The sequence below is a fragment of the Molothrus ater genome, chromosome 5 (genome assembly GCF_012460135.2).
Source record: "Molothrus ater isolate BHLD 08-10-18 breed brown headed cowbird chromosome 5, BPBGC_Mater_1.1, whole genome shotgun sequence".
Taxonomy (NCBI): Eukaryota; Metazoa; Chordata; class Aves; order Passeriformes; family Icteridae; genus Molothrus; species Molothrus ater.
In genome coordinates this window covers 13,785,277-13,799,426 of record NC_050482.2, presented here as the reverse complement: position 1 = coordinate 13,799,426, position 14,150 = coordinate 13,785,277, and the positions used below count along the sequence as shown (strand labels likewise).

The 14,150-nt window shown below is 39.0% G+C and overlaps 1 protein-coding gene across 5 annotated transcripts in view; it reads left to right on the top strand.

Moving 5' to 3' along the window:
• SRPK2 (SRSF protein kinase 2) overlaps positions 1 to 14,150 on the top strand; it is a 129,599-nt gene that overhangs the window by 82,416 nt on the left and 33,033 nt on the right. For all 5 annotated transcript variants that reach the window (XM_036400258.2, XM_036400261.2, XM_036400256.2 and 2 more), the window contains 4 exons: positions 6,058 to 6,209; positions 12,065 to 12,173; positions 12,747 to 12,834; positions 13,081 to 13,168. In XM_036400258.2, the coding sequence (XP_036256151.1) occupies positions 6,058 to 6,209; positions 12,065 to 12,173; positions 12,747 to 12,834; positions 13,081 to 13,168 (437 nt within the window). The remainder of the gene's footprint in view (positions 1 to 6,057; positions 6,210 to 12,064; positions 12,174 to 12,746; positions 12,835 to 13,080; positions 13,169 to 14,150) is intronic.

Here is a 14,150-nt window from a genome sequence, read left to right as displayed (position 1 = left end):
GTTGACCTAATTTTATTCTCATTTTCTGTTAGCAAAAAGATGTCTTTGGTTGTGTTCATCTGAAAATCTTAAAGGGGAATTTTGTTTTTCCCTCAGATTGAGGTAGTTCTTAATCTGACAAATTTCTTTCTCCCAAGTGTTTTTTCATTTGACACAGTCTGATTTCCTTCTGAAACGCTGCTTTCCTAAAGGTAGGAGAATCAGGTTCAGGTTTTAGCCACTTTGAAGATAAAGCTTTGTTTACCTAAAAGTAGTCACTATGAGTGCAGAATGTTCATAGAGAGGGATTCCTGCTGTTGTGTGCCTGTTCCTCATGGGAACAGGAGGTTTTCCTCAGGTGGTCTTCTTCTATAGCAGTCTTGCCTGCAAGACATTCTTATCCATTACTTCATAATGAAAACATATTTTTTTTGTCTGTGAAGGTTTCAGATAAAGAGGCCTGAAGTCTCTTTTGGATTTTAGTAATGGAGATCATTCATTAGTTGAGGAAAAGAAGGGAATGTCTGAAGATGGAGTGACTGCACGAGGACAGACCCAAGTGCTCCTCCATTCCCTGTGGCAAGGAGCAGAGCCAGCAGCTCCTGGGGAGGAGTGCAGGGTTGTGCCCCAGTGTGCTGAATGCTGTTCCACATTCCAGGCTGCTGGCCTTCATGGGTCACAGGCAGTCCTGGGTTTGCCAGCAGTCAGCTTTTCCTCCATGAATTTTTTTGAGCCCTTTTGAACTTAAATAACTTCTTAAATAACCATGATACCCAAGGGAAGAAAGTTCACCTTAGTTTTTACCATCATATTGCATATATTGCATAAGTCTTTTTTTGTTTTGGAGTTTCCATCAACTTGGCTCAATTTGTATGGGATGAGGCAGTGGACAGCCATTTCCTATTTGCCTTCTCTGTATCTCTCTAGATTTTGTAGCACTCTGCTGTCTTGTTTTCTTGGCTGGAGAGTTCTGGTATGTTCAGATGCTTCCCATATGGAAGGCATTTTGTGATCTTAGTCACTCTCACTGCTCTTGTTTTACCTTTTCCAGAACAGAAGAATAGCAAATGACCCCAGAACATCAACAACAACAACAAAAAAAAGAATGGAATTTTCTGGATTTCTAATAGTATAATATTCTCAGCATTTTAAGGTTTGAGTGTTAAGGAGATTGCTTTTACTGTTGTCTCTTACCCAGTGGGAGCATGGAGCAACATGTCCACGAGAGAGAACAGTAAAATTAAATTGTCAGAACTGTTGTGTTTCATAACAGTGGGCAGTTGATTTTTTGTAAGATTCCATGCAGGGTTTTGACGCATTTTGCTTCAAGTTCACTGTAGAAGAGAAATACTTAAGCTTTTCTTCTGTATTTTACTAAGTATTCCCTCTAAGAGCAGTTTAAAAATAGGATTTAATTGTATTTTGATTGGACTTTGCTGTAAATTTATTTTTGCCCCTGGAAAAGGCAGTAATTAAAAGACAAAAAAATGCTGGCTAGTGTTTGCTAATTGTTTTTAGTGTTTCTTTCAATACAATTAGAAGGTTTGTCATTGTAGCTGTGAAGATGGTCAGTTCTCTGCATACCTGCTGACAAAATACTGAGAGTCTAGAAATGGTGTGTCGTCTTCTTGTGTTAATTGAGTGTTTATGCTTGGGTGGTGATGAACAGTCTAATAGTGGTAGACCACAGAGTACCAAGTGATTACTTCAGAAAAAAGAAAAACAAGTTTAATATTTATCTCTGCATGCATGTGTTACCTAATTCATATCATTACATAGCATTTTAGGAATAAGAAAGACTAATAACTTGAAATAATGGTTGTTGAATAGCTTTTTATGTTCTAATAGTATTTGACAATTGTATTTCTGAAAAGGAAATGGAGATTGTGTTTGTGACTCACAGGTTTCTAAATGGTTGGATTTTTTAATGCCAACAATATTTTAAAGTCTACTCAAAAGAAAAAATAATTTACATTTAGCAGACTGTACTGGAAAAAATGAAATCTAAGCTGAATAAACTGTATATTCATGCCCTAAATTGCAAATGAAGATGTTGTTGAAGCATTCATCATAGCTTATCTTTGCAATTCAATAAAAGGCCATTCAGAAATACCAAAACTGGAGTTCTCTCATTGATGCCCTTCCTAACACTGTGAAACTATGAATTGGCAGAAGAGCCAATTGCATTGGGGATGCCAGGATGAGTTACTCAACCTGTAGGCAGAATTTAAGCCATCAAATGAAGTGTTGAAGACTTGATCTTTACATATATCCTAGTAAAGTAAAAGTGAAAAAACCAAAGAACGGTAGGAATCTCTTGCTAAGAATTCTGAACTAGAGGAAAAAATTGCCAAAAATGTAGAATTAGCAGTCAGACTGATGTAACTCAGTATGTTTTTTTCCTTCCCTCATCTTCCTTTACTAATATTTGATTGCTCCAGAAGATGCAAGCAAAGCTAAATGGGTAAACCCAAGTTTAAAGCAGTGTTTTGTTATTTATAACAAAAAATAAAAATCAGATAAAAATCATAAATAACTCGAAAGGAAATACAGTAATATCTTTCCTTCCTTCCTGGTGTCCACAAAGGACAGTAAGAAAACACTTCTGAATATAAAAATCAACTGGGATTGAAGATAGGAAAAATAACCCCTTTCAAACCAAAATCAAATACAGTAGCTTGAGAAGGACTCAGAAGAACTCTGTTTTCTTGAACCTGTTTCAGTGAATTTTTGAACTTACCACCACACTGCATTTCCCTACCCTACCCTGGATTTTCTATAGTTGTACCATTTCATGTGACCAAAATAGCAACATGGACATTTGTGGTCAGAACAAAGTGAGATGATGGTACCATCCAAAATAAGGAGTCCAGGCACTGATGGATGTGCCTGTGTTCTTGGCACCCTGCTTTCAGATATATGCATGAAGTACAAGCTATTTCACTATGCATTCTTCTTCTTGCTTGTGGAATCATTTAGGCTGGAAAAGACTTTTAGGACCATCAAGTCCAACCATTAGATTTTTATTTTTAGGTGTTCCTAGTTTTTGATCTGTGTATCCAAAATGGTCCTGTGCCCAACAGCTGAAAGTTCAGGGTTTGTAACATAGGTCCTTTTGTGATGGTTTGTTGGGTTTAAGCTTCAGATCAGGGGTGGGAGCTGTCCCTGTCACTGGGAGCTTGCTGGCACCATGAAACCAGGAGGGTCAGAAATCTGGTTTGTAGTAGGATTAGCTGGTCAGAGAATGTGCTGAACCTTCCATTTGCAGTTTACTTTCCTCTCAGTGTACCAGATAAAGACATCTGTTGGGAGCCAAAAATGAAAGAGGGAAGCAAACAACCAACATAATTTTAAGTAGGAACACCTGCAAATATTTTTATTTTTTATCCTTCAAATGGATTCCTTCTTTCTCTTCTGTCTAGTTGCATGTGGTACTGATGTAAATTCATTTACTTCATTAGATTTCTCATAATAACTTAAATCATTGATAAATCAGTTCAAAACACCCCTTTTTAGATCTGACCATGATTGACTGAAGAATTTTATTATCTGAAAGGGGTAGCAGGCAGATAAATTTAGTATGCAATGCAGCTTGCAGTGATGGCCTTTTAGGTAAGGCATAATAGCAGTTGCTGTGCAGGTGGTGAGTGTTGCCAGTGGCATTTGTTTCTGACCAACCATGTTCTCTTTGACTCCAAATGGTCTGTCTGTCTGTCTTGAACATTTGCAGTGTGTTAACAGGAAAAGGAATTATGAGGAAGATGACTTAGAAGTGGGATAAACATAAGTACAGTTTTTACTCGTGATGAAGGAAGTATTTGGATCTTTTTAGTATGCAATTTTTTACTCAAAAGCAAATTCTAAGTGCTGAAATATCAGCTAACTACAGATTTATCTTTTTTTATTACACGAAGGAGAAAATACTGTTAATACAGCGTTTTTTAGATGTGGTTAATTTGAAGTAGATGTAAATGTAAGTTATAGCAGCTTTTGATGGCACAAATGCTTAAGTTTCTTTGCAAATGTATTTGGAAAGTGTATACCTTTTATTTTCAAGAGGTATGAATACAAAAAATAACAGCATCAACCTGTTTGGAGAAGTCTTTGTTTATTATATGACAGAGAGGTCATATCATTTCAACCCTGGACTGAAGTCTGTGGAAAATAGTCAGTTTTGAAATGTGAGTAATTTGTAGTAACCAAGTACAGCTTTCTTTGGAACAGGATATAAAATATTATTTCACTTTGGTTGTTTATTTAAAAAAATAGGAGCTGCAAGACAAAAAAACCCCAACCTCATCTCTTGCCTGGTGGTGTCAGACCTTGGTGATTTTGTTTTGGTTGTTAAAAAAATTAATTAGTGCATATTAAAGCATATTATATGCCCTGAGATGAGCATCATAGACTACCTAGGAAGATGAGGTTTTTTTCTCTTACTTTTTAATAGATGTTTTCAGTATTTTGTATACTGATACAACTTTCCATAGTGTTGGCAGCAGCTACAGATGAGAAGTGCATTAAGGTTTGGGTCAGTGTCTCTAGATTGTTTCCTGATGTGTATTAATGAGATCTTTCCTCCTTCAGCTAGCAGGCAGGAGCTTTTGAAAAACTTGATATTCTTTGTATTTCTTCTCAGTTGTGCTCAAGAAGATGAGTCTAATGTCAGGGATTTCAAAAGCTCTTCTTTATCTGATTCTATACTGATTATACTGTACTTCTGTATCTGATTCTATACGTCATTTGCTCATCAGGGATTTCAAAAGCTCGTGTGTATCTGATTCTGTACTTTATGAGTCTTTGCAAGCTCTTTGACGTGAGAGCTGCTCTTGGTTTCGCCAGGTTCCTCCCTGTGCACGCCTCCCCCGTGTCCCAAAGGGGATGTGAGAGGTGACAGTGAGAACGTGAGACGCTGCTCTGGTTTCTCATGGCCCTGCAGGGCTGCGCAGCCCGGTGCGGTGGCTCTTTGCTCAGGGTGCTCTCTGGTTTCTCATCGCCCCTGAGGGCTGGGCAGCCCGGTGCGGTGGCTCTTTGCTCAGTGTTCTGGCCCTGCAGGGCTGGGCAGCCCGGTGCGGTGGCTCTTTGCTCAGTGTGCTCTCTGGTTCCCATGGCCCTGCAGGGCTGGGCAGCCCGGTGCGGTGGCTCTTTGCTCACTGTGCTCTCTGGTTTCTCATGGTCCTGCAGGGCTGGGCAGCCCGGTGCGGTGGCTCTTTGCTCAGTGTGCTCTCTGGTTCCTCATGGCCCTGCAGGGCTGGGCAGCCCGGTGCGGTGGCTCTTTGCTCAGTGTGCTCTCTGGTTCCCATGGCCCCTGAGGGCTGGGCAGCCCGGTGCCGTGGCTCTTTGCTCACTGTGCGCTGTGGTTTCTCATGGCCCCTGAGGGCTGGGCAGCCCGGTGCGGTGGCTCTTTGCTCAGTGTGCGCTGTGGTTCCCATGGCCCTGCAGGGCTGGGCAGCCCGGTGCGGTGGCTCTTTGCTCAGTGCGCACTGTGGTTTCTCATGGCCCTGCAGGGCTGCGCAGCCCGGTGCGGTGGCTCTTTGCTCAGTGTGCGCTGTGGTTCCCATGGCCCCTGAGGGCTGGGCAGCCCGGTGCGGTGGCTCTTTGCTCAGTGTGCGCTGTGGTTTCTCATGGCCCTGCAGGGCTGGGCAGCCCGGTGCGGTGGCTCTTTGCTCAGTGTGCTCCCTGGTTTCTCATGGCCCTGCAGGGCTGGGCAGCCCGGTGCGGTGGCTCTTTGCTCAGTGTGCGCTGTGGTTCCCATGGCCCCTGAGGGCTGGGCAGCCCGGTGCGGTGGCTCTTTGCTCAGTGTGCTCCCTGGTTTCTCATGGCCCTGCAGGGCTGGGCAGCCCGGTGCGGTGGCTCTTTGCTCAGTGTTCACTGTGGTTTCTCATGGCCCCTGAGGGCTGCGCAGCCCGGTGCGGTGGCTCTTTGCTCAGTGTGCTCTCTGGTTCCCATGGCCCCTGAGGGCTGCGCAGCCCGGTGCGGTGGCTCTTTGCTCAGTGTGCTCTCTGGTTTCTCATGGCCCTGCAGGGCTGGGCAGCCCGGTGTGGTGGCTCTTTGCTCAGTGTGCTCTCTGTGCCATTGCAGGCCCGAGCCTCAGCAGAAAGCTCCCTCTGCTCCGCCGCCTCCGCCGCCGCCCCCGCCGCCGCCCCTGCCGGAGCCCGCCCCGCCCGAGCCCGAGGAGGAGATTCTGGGCTCCGACGATGAGGAGCAGGAGGATCCCGCAGATTACTGTAAAGGTGAGTGCAGGTCACTGCTGCTGCTGCTGCTGCTGAGGAGGCTGAACACTGCCATGCCAGTCTGCTTCTGGTTCTTGAGGGATTTTTAAAAAGCTGATCTTTAATTACGGAATTTACTTATACAAGAATTAGGAACAGCTCATCATTTCAGGTCCTGAAACAATTATGCATCAGGACCTGAAATGATGAGCTGTTTCTAATTTATAATTATCTTCAGCATTACTTTTTCTCTTAGCCATACCTTGTTTATGCATTTTTAGTAGAGATACAAGTGTGGCATCCCTGTATTCTTCCTGATGTCCTAATTATAAGAATAGAGAATAAACTTTCCTTGATTCATGTGAGTTGTAAGAGAAACAAAAACACCCAAACCAAGACAAACAACTCATACTCCAAAATATTCTAAAATGCTTTGGTGCCTTTAGGAGCATTACCTAAATTTATTTTTCAACTGTATCCTTTATTTTTTCTTTCTTCTTTCAACTTGCACTAGCCTAAGATGTTACATGCTTCTTTTCCACATGTTGTATTTCACAGCTCTCAGCATTGTCTGAGGCTCTCTACAGCTTCATTTTAACTCAATTTCCTTAATTTTTTTGTTGGTTATATTCAGGTTTTAAATATGGTTAAATGCATAAAAGCATGACTGCGGTACAACAGTGTCAATACTTAAATTTATTTTAATGTCACTGCTAAAGTTGCAAGTCTGTTCCCATTAGGGTAGAGTGTACACTGTACTTAGATGAAAAATGATAAATAAAAGTTCTGTCAACTCTGGGTTACCTGTTGTAGTAGATTTCAAGAATACATACATCAGAATTTTATCTCTTCAGATCAGTATTTTTGAATAGTCAAAAAGCACTCTATGCACACTGACTGTATCTGGTATTCTGTATTCCTCATACCAAAACCCACTTCCTGTGTCAAATGTGATAATGTCTTCTTAATCAGAAGTTTCTGTGTAAGCCTGGAAATGTGCTATTTCAAGGATTCCCCTTCCTAGCCTGGAAAAGTGTTTTGCATTTACATATTTAACAATGGAAAATGACTGTTTCATTTGGTGTAAGAAGTTTTATTAATATATTATATTTAAAATGTATAAGTGGCTAACAAATGCTAATAGTGAAAGCTAAACAATAAACTCAAACTAGATGTTAAAGTCTGCAGCAGGGAAGAGAAAAATATGTTGCTAAACCATGCTCACATATTTTGGTTTGTTTTTTCATTATTTGTGTTAAAACACATTTGTTCTGCAAGATAGCTCTTTGGGTGTCTTTAACGTGTTCCATCAGTGAATAAGGGTTTGTTGAAACATCTGTGTACTCATAAACATCTGTATTTCCTTGAGATTAAGCATTTCAAAGCTCTGACTTTATTCTTTCCTGAAGTAAGGGCTGCATTTAATTTCAAACAATGCCTTGTTGTCTGTTTTCCAGTATCCCTTGCAAAATGTCACCAGCTGCAAAAGCTAGATCACAAAACAAAAAAATATTCTAAGTAGAGAGCCTGCTTATGAGTTACCTGTTTAACTAGAGCAGGTCAGTAGTGAGACTACTTCTGAAATAAACTACATTACACTAAGAATACTTGTAGGCTTCCTGAAAAATTAAAGGGAACTTCTGTATGCATAAAGGTTCTTCTGAATTCTTCTGATCCTGAGGCTTTGAATTTTTTAAAGTACATTAAGGATGGTTCAAGCTTTGGTTCATTTGGATGTCATGATCATTACTTGTTTCTGTGAGAGCAATGCTTTTGTTGCTTCAGTTGAGGATTTGCTTATTTTCTGACCCTAATTTCCTGTAAGACTGAGCAGTGCATTTCCTTCTTTCAGTCTGCTGGTGTGCAACTGAAGGGGGGGTCTCCATAAGAATCTGAATTCCATGGCCACACTGGGATTTGTTTATATATTTTATGTTCTGTACAGGGAATGAGTTAAGTTATTTGGTGAAGAACTCCCGAATGGTTTTTAGATGCATTTTCTATTTTTTGGAGAGATGTGTTATTAGTTTGAGTATCGTTTTTTGTTTTGGGTAGCAAGGGGAAGATAAAGATTTGAAATTATCATTTATTACTGGAGTGTCTCTTTTATTCCTAATTTTATCTTCAAAATGGCAGTCTTCCAGGGTTTTTGACTGAAGCCCAGAGCATACTTCATCTCTTCTCAACCCCAGTCTGAAATTTTATAGGAGGGGAATTTTGATGATGACTATATAATTATTTTTTTCAGGAATTCAACATATGGCCTGTTTGCTGTACTTCCTGTTGAGTATTTTTGTTACTACTTTTATTTTTAAGGGCATGTTACTGTGTGCTGGGCTTGCATCTTGACCACATTACATGGTGATTAGTAAATAGTCATAGTAGTGTTTTTTAATGAGAAAATTGGATCAGTTTGTATTAGCACCTGATGTGAAAGAGGCTGACTAGCAGCCATCTGTGAAAAGCAGCTGACTTCCATTCCCTGGGGGCTTCCTCCAGGGCCTGTTGAAGTCTGTGACATTACTTCTGTTTGTGTTACTGAATTTGCATAAAATGCTTTTCAAATATTTATTTAAGGAATGGAAATATCAAACATCCAACTGCATGATTTTTTGAGGGGTACTTTGTAAAACTAGTATTTCTTCTCTGAAAAGCCTTGAAACACTTGGTGATTTTTTTTTTTTGCAAGAGTCTGTTGTGTCATGAATGTAGTTGGAATTTTTTGCTTCTCTGATCATCTTCTCTGCCCCCTGGAGATGTCTCTCATTCATCCAGTTCACAAAGGGAATAATTCCCTATACAAACATAGAACGAGCCAGCTACAATTACCAATACATTCAGGAGACATTCAGGAATAATGACCTCATTTTTCTGACCCTCCTTCTTGCATGCATGTAGCTAGCTAGCTGTGAGAGACACTTTTTTCTTCTGTGTGTGCTGCAGTACAACAGGATGGGTTTTTTGTGTTAAATTATCAGCAGTGCCACTTATACATTGCATATTTTCAAATGCCAGTATTGTTTTTCCAAAAGCACATAATTTTTATCAGCTTGTTAATTTTGCATAGATGCTTTCTTGTTACTAATACTTAGAAATCCTTTTGGTATCATGGAGAACTGAAATGGTTACATTCATCATAGGATGACACCAGTTTTTGATATACACATAACTTAAGTGGGTTGCTACCTGGTTGTCCACAACCTGTAAATGCATATGTTGCTGATAGGAGTAATCAGAGAGTAATGTGTACAGGAATGGTAACAGATCATTTCCAAAACTGCTCCTGCTGTGACTTAGGACAGTGGAAAGTATCTTGTGAAATATATACACTCATATGCTATATATGCTCCCACTGTTGGCATCTGTCACATATGCTGGTGTATTGTTATAATTAGTTGTGACACTGGTGTAGGGATCAAAACTACATGGTTTTTACATATATAGTATTGTTATGCTACCAACACATAGAGTTTGCTAAAATAACTTATCAAGCCCCAGTTCATTAACTTTGCTGTCTTTGTCTAATTTCCTCTCTGTGCTATTTCCTTTTCTGTCTCTGATGGGAAGGAACCATCACAAGTTTTTCATTATTTTTGACCCTTTGAAGCACAAGTATACCAAAAGTTGTTTGTAGAGTCAGACTTAAAAGGCTCTTGTTTGCCTAAACTATTTCTAGATATATGTTTTTAATGTGTTTTTATCTGTGATGGTGTATCTGTGTGGAAGTCTCATAAGTTTTGCAGATCATCAGATTTGATTCACTTCACAAATGCTTGTCTTTTCAGTAATGGAAAGGCAGAATTCCTATATGTTCTCTTTAACTTTCCTCTTGCATCTCTGACTTCATCATCCTGCCTAAATTTTGTGGGGAAAAAATTACCAAGTAATTAGATTTCTGTTTGTTTGTATTAAACCACTCAATAGCTGTCTTAAATAATGATTATATTTATCCAGATTGTTAAATGTCTCCATCAGCTGTTACTAGAAGGATGCTTAAATAGACAAAATCAAATTTAGTTTGGTTTCTAATTTTTGTATCAGTACCGATTCATGTATTTGCGTTTATTCAGCAAAACTTCTGTAATTGTGAAGCTGCAATAGACTTGGGCTTCATGTGTGGCTGATGCTGTTTCTGTTTGCAGATGGACAGTATAACAGTCAACCCTTACTCTCAGTAAGTCCAGGACCCCCCTTCTCTACTGGAGGGTAAATCCAGTCAGGTGTTCCAAAAGTGATCTGGGTTTTGATTTGGAAATAAGGAGATCCCGCTTGGCAGTGTGGGCATCCTTACTGAGGGTGGCACAACTCAGCAGTGGGAATGAAAGTATCATTTTGCTCTGCTGGGTGAGTTGTCCTGGCAGCTTTCATGAGCATTTCCTTTTCATGAGCATTTCCTTCCTAGTGATGGGAGGGCTGGGGAGGTCTTCCCCGAGGGAAGGGTCAGTTTTTGGGGGAAGCTATGTCTGCTGTTTGCTAAGCCTGCAGTTACACCCCAGCACACATATATCAAAGCTGTGTGTGTTGTAGAGTTTGTTAGACACACCAGCATCCAACACAGTATGTCATTTAAGCTTTAGCCTTCTCCTGAGAATGTAATTGTTAGAATTCTGTAGCACAGTTGTGTTAAATTTATTATTCTGCTCTGGCAGCATAGGAGAGTTCATAAAAGAACTGTTGAACTTCTGCTAAGGCAGAAGATGTTATTAGCAAAAAGAGAACAAAAATATATTCAGATTTGACATCACTGTTCCCACAGATAAAAAGAGAGAAGAGAGAAGTCTCTGTTTTAAATTCAAGGAATTAAGTTATAAATTCACATTGTTGTCTTAACCAGTTTTAACAAGATTTTCAGGGGATTCAAAACAGATCCAGAAACTTCGAGAAAGTAGTTGAAGGTTTTCCTGATTCTAAATGGATTAGTCAGTAACTGAGGATCCTGCTACAGCTGGGCATGACATTGTGAAGGACCAGAAAGAGATAAATAAGTGGTTCCTTGAAAGCTGCTCTGAGTCTGCTGCTGGTGTCCTGGAGGGTTGCATGGTGCAGCTTTATTATTTGTTTGCAATTTAGGCAAAATTATGGCTGTTATTGTTGGTGTGTTAAGGTCTGAATAAAAACTTTGTGTGTTCATTGTCTTCCCTGTGTTTAACTAAGAATAAAAATGTCTCCCAAAATACAAAGGAAATAAAAGGCTTCATTACACCTCTAGAAAACTGAGCTCCAGCTTGCTCTGTCCTGTTGGCCTTTTCATGGGTGGTTTAAATTTGGACTGCAGACTTCAGTAATGGAAAAGCAGTTCAGACACAGCCCAGAGCTGCCTGCTTTCTCTTCTTCCTCCTCACTGTAAAACCCTCAGATGTCAGAAAAATGCATTGCTGCTGTGGATCAGGAGCCAAGTAGAAGAGCATCAGTGAAGTCTGCATTGTTCTTAACATTTTCTCAGGAAGTATTTTATTGCTGCTTTTATTACTCGAAAGCAAATGGGAATTAAAAACAATCTCTGTTGAGATTCTGCAATCATCCAAAATATGTTGACTGGAGAGGCTTCAAATATGATAAAGAAATAATGTAGATCTTTACTGTCTGTGAAGTGAAAGATAAGCCTAAGGAAATAGAGAACAGATGGTTATATTACCATAAATAAAAGCCATAAGAGAGAAGGGTGAATAAACTCTACAGTAGTTACAGGACATGAGTTTTTTCCCTCCAGGCCAAGCAAGGCAGAATTTTTACCATTAGAGTTTTCTTTATATTTCCTATTTATAGTACAGAACAATTTGAAGTGGAAAATTTATACTACAAGGAAATTACTTGAAAACCTGGGAATTCTTGTTTATTTTCTAAATATTCTTTTTTCTACTTGTTTTTTCATAAAGGAGGCTATCATCCAGTGAAAATTGGTGACCTTTTCAATGGCCGGTATCATGTTATTAGAAAGTTAGGATGGGGACACTTCTCTACAGTCTGGCTATGCTGGGATATGCAGTAAGGAAACTACTTTTCTCCATATACTTATATTTTTTCTTAATACATTATTTTGTTTGCAGTAGCTTCTGTTTTATGTGCATGATAAAGTTATGTAAATGTTTACTATAGTTATAGTAAATGTTTACTATCTTTTTGTGCAGAAAGATGCCTACAGTCTTATTTTGCTCTTGATTAACGGTGTAGTTTATTAAAACTCTCATAAATAAATGTAATTCTGTTTTCTTTGACAAATTAGCTTTGCTTATTGAATTTGCAGGTTGTCTTGAGCATGCAAGAATAAACTTATATTTTTATTTCTTTTGTATCTTTATGAAAAATGTAATTACCTTCATTAAATGATAGAATGTATAAGCAAGTTCCTCTTGTAGAGACATTAGCATCAAGTAGACTAAAATATCAATAATTACACTGTTAACACAGTGTTGTTAAAAGTTGTTGTTTAGTGCAATTTCAGCATTTTCTGTACAAATGCATTAGACTATGAAATATTCTAGTTAAAATTTCCCAACCTTTAAAGTGTGTTTGTTTTAGCTCAGTGTACATGTTGAAAATGTTTCTCTTCTTTTCAAGGGGAAAAAGGTTTGTTGCAATGAAAGTTGTAAAAAGTGCCCAGCATTATACGGAGACAGCCTTGGATGAAATAAAGTTACTCAAATGTGTAAGTATCACTATTGCAGTACAGTGTTCAATAACAATAATAAAAGTAATAGTGAATTTAAAAAAACACAGAGAATTTATTTTAGACTCTTGTTTTTTTACATATTGTCCTCTAAACATCTGGCTTATTATGAATTAATATGTCTTCTGAAGCTCTAAAATACATAAGTTTGTGTGGAAATCTAACTAATCAGTATTTTAAAGTGGATGTTTTCTGAAAATGTCAGTGTTTGCATTCTTGGTTTAGGTTCGTGAAAGTGACCCTAATGATCCCAACAAGGATATGGTTGTTCAGCTCATTGATGACTTCAAAATTTCTGGAATGAATGGAATTCGTATCCTTTTGAGAACATGGCATTCTCATTAAAATATTCTACTGAAATAAGTAAGCATTTAGTTCTGGCTTTTTTCTAGTTAATCTTACTTTAAATATATAAAGTAGAAACACCAAAATGTATGTAGATGCCAAGAGAAGTGCAATGTGGAAGGCACTCTATGGAGTGAAAGTAACTTAGCTTTTCGAAACACAAAGCAAAATTAAAAAAGAGGTCTTATATATCCTTTCATGGTCTGGTAGAAGTAGAGATAGATTGCTTAAAAATAGAGTTTACTGAAAACATTTGTAGTAACTGAAGCTTACAAGAAATATTTTTTTTGTTCTAGACTGGTAAAGAGAAATTGTCAGTGTCATGAAAAAGCTGGTTTCTGTTTTCTTGTGAGAATTGTGAGGTCATGGAGATGTTTCTCTTGTTCATCTTTTGACCAGGCGTTAACCTTGCTTTTGGCAAGGATTGTAAAGCTTTGTCTTTGAAAGCTTTCTTAAAAAAAATAAAACAGGGGTGGTAGAAAAAGAGAGAGATAAAGTAAAATACAACCGACTAATTCTTGGTGTAAATTTCGGGTCTGTGAATAAATTTGATTTTAGAGTTGAGCTAAACTGAGTTCTCCTTGCTGATCATATTAGGTATTTTAGTAGCTTATCATATGACTGTGCTTTTATTTACTGTTACAGCTGGACTTATGTGTGTGCATGTTGTGTTTGGAGCCCAGTAGCAAACCTCATTGTTCATGGGTCACATTGCCAGAGAGAGAGTTCCTGCTCTCGAGAGCCTGGTTATACATTGATTTTGGTTATGTGCCTTCAGCAGATCAGATTAAGGTACCTTTCACCAACTCCCATCTTCTAGGAGAGGAATGTAGAAGGTGACTGTCAGTAAATCTGAGTGCTCACTAGAAAGCATCCTCCAGACAGAAGTGTGCAAGCAGCTTCCATCCCATTCATCTATCTAGGGTATGTGGTGAGAATGAGAGTCTGGG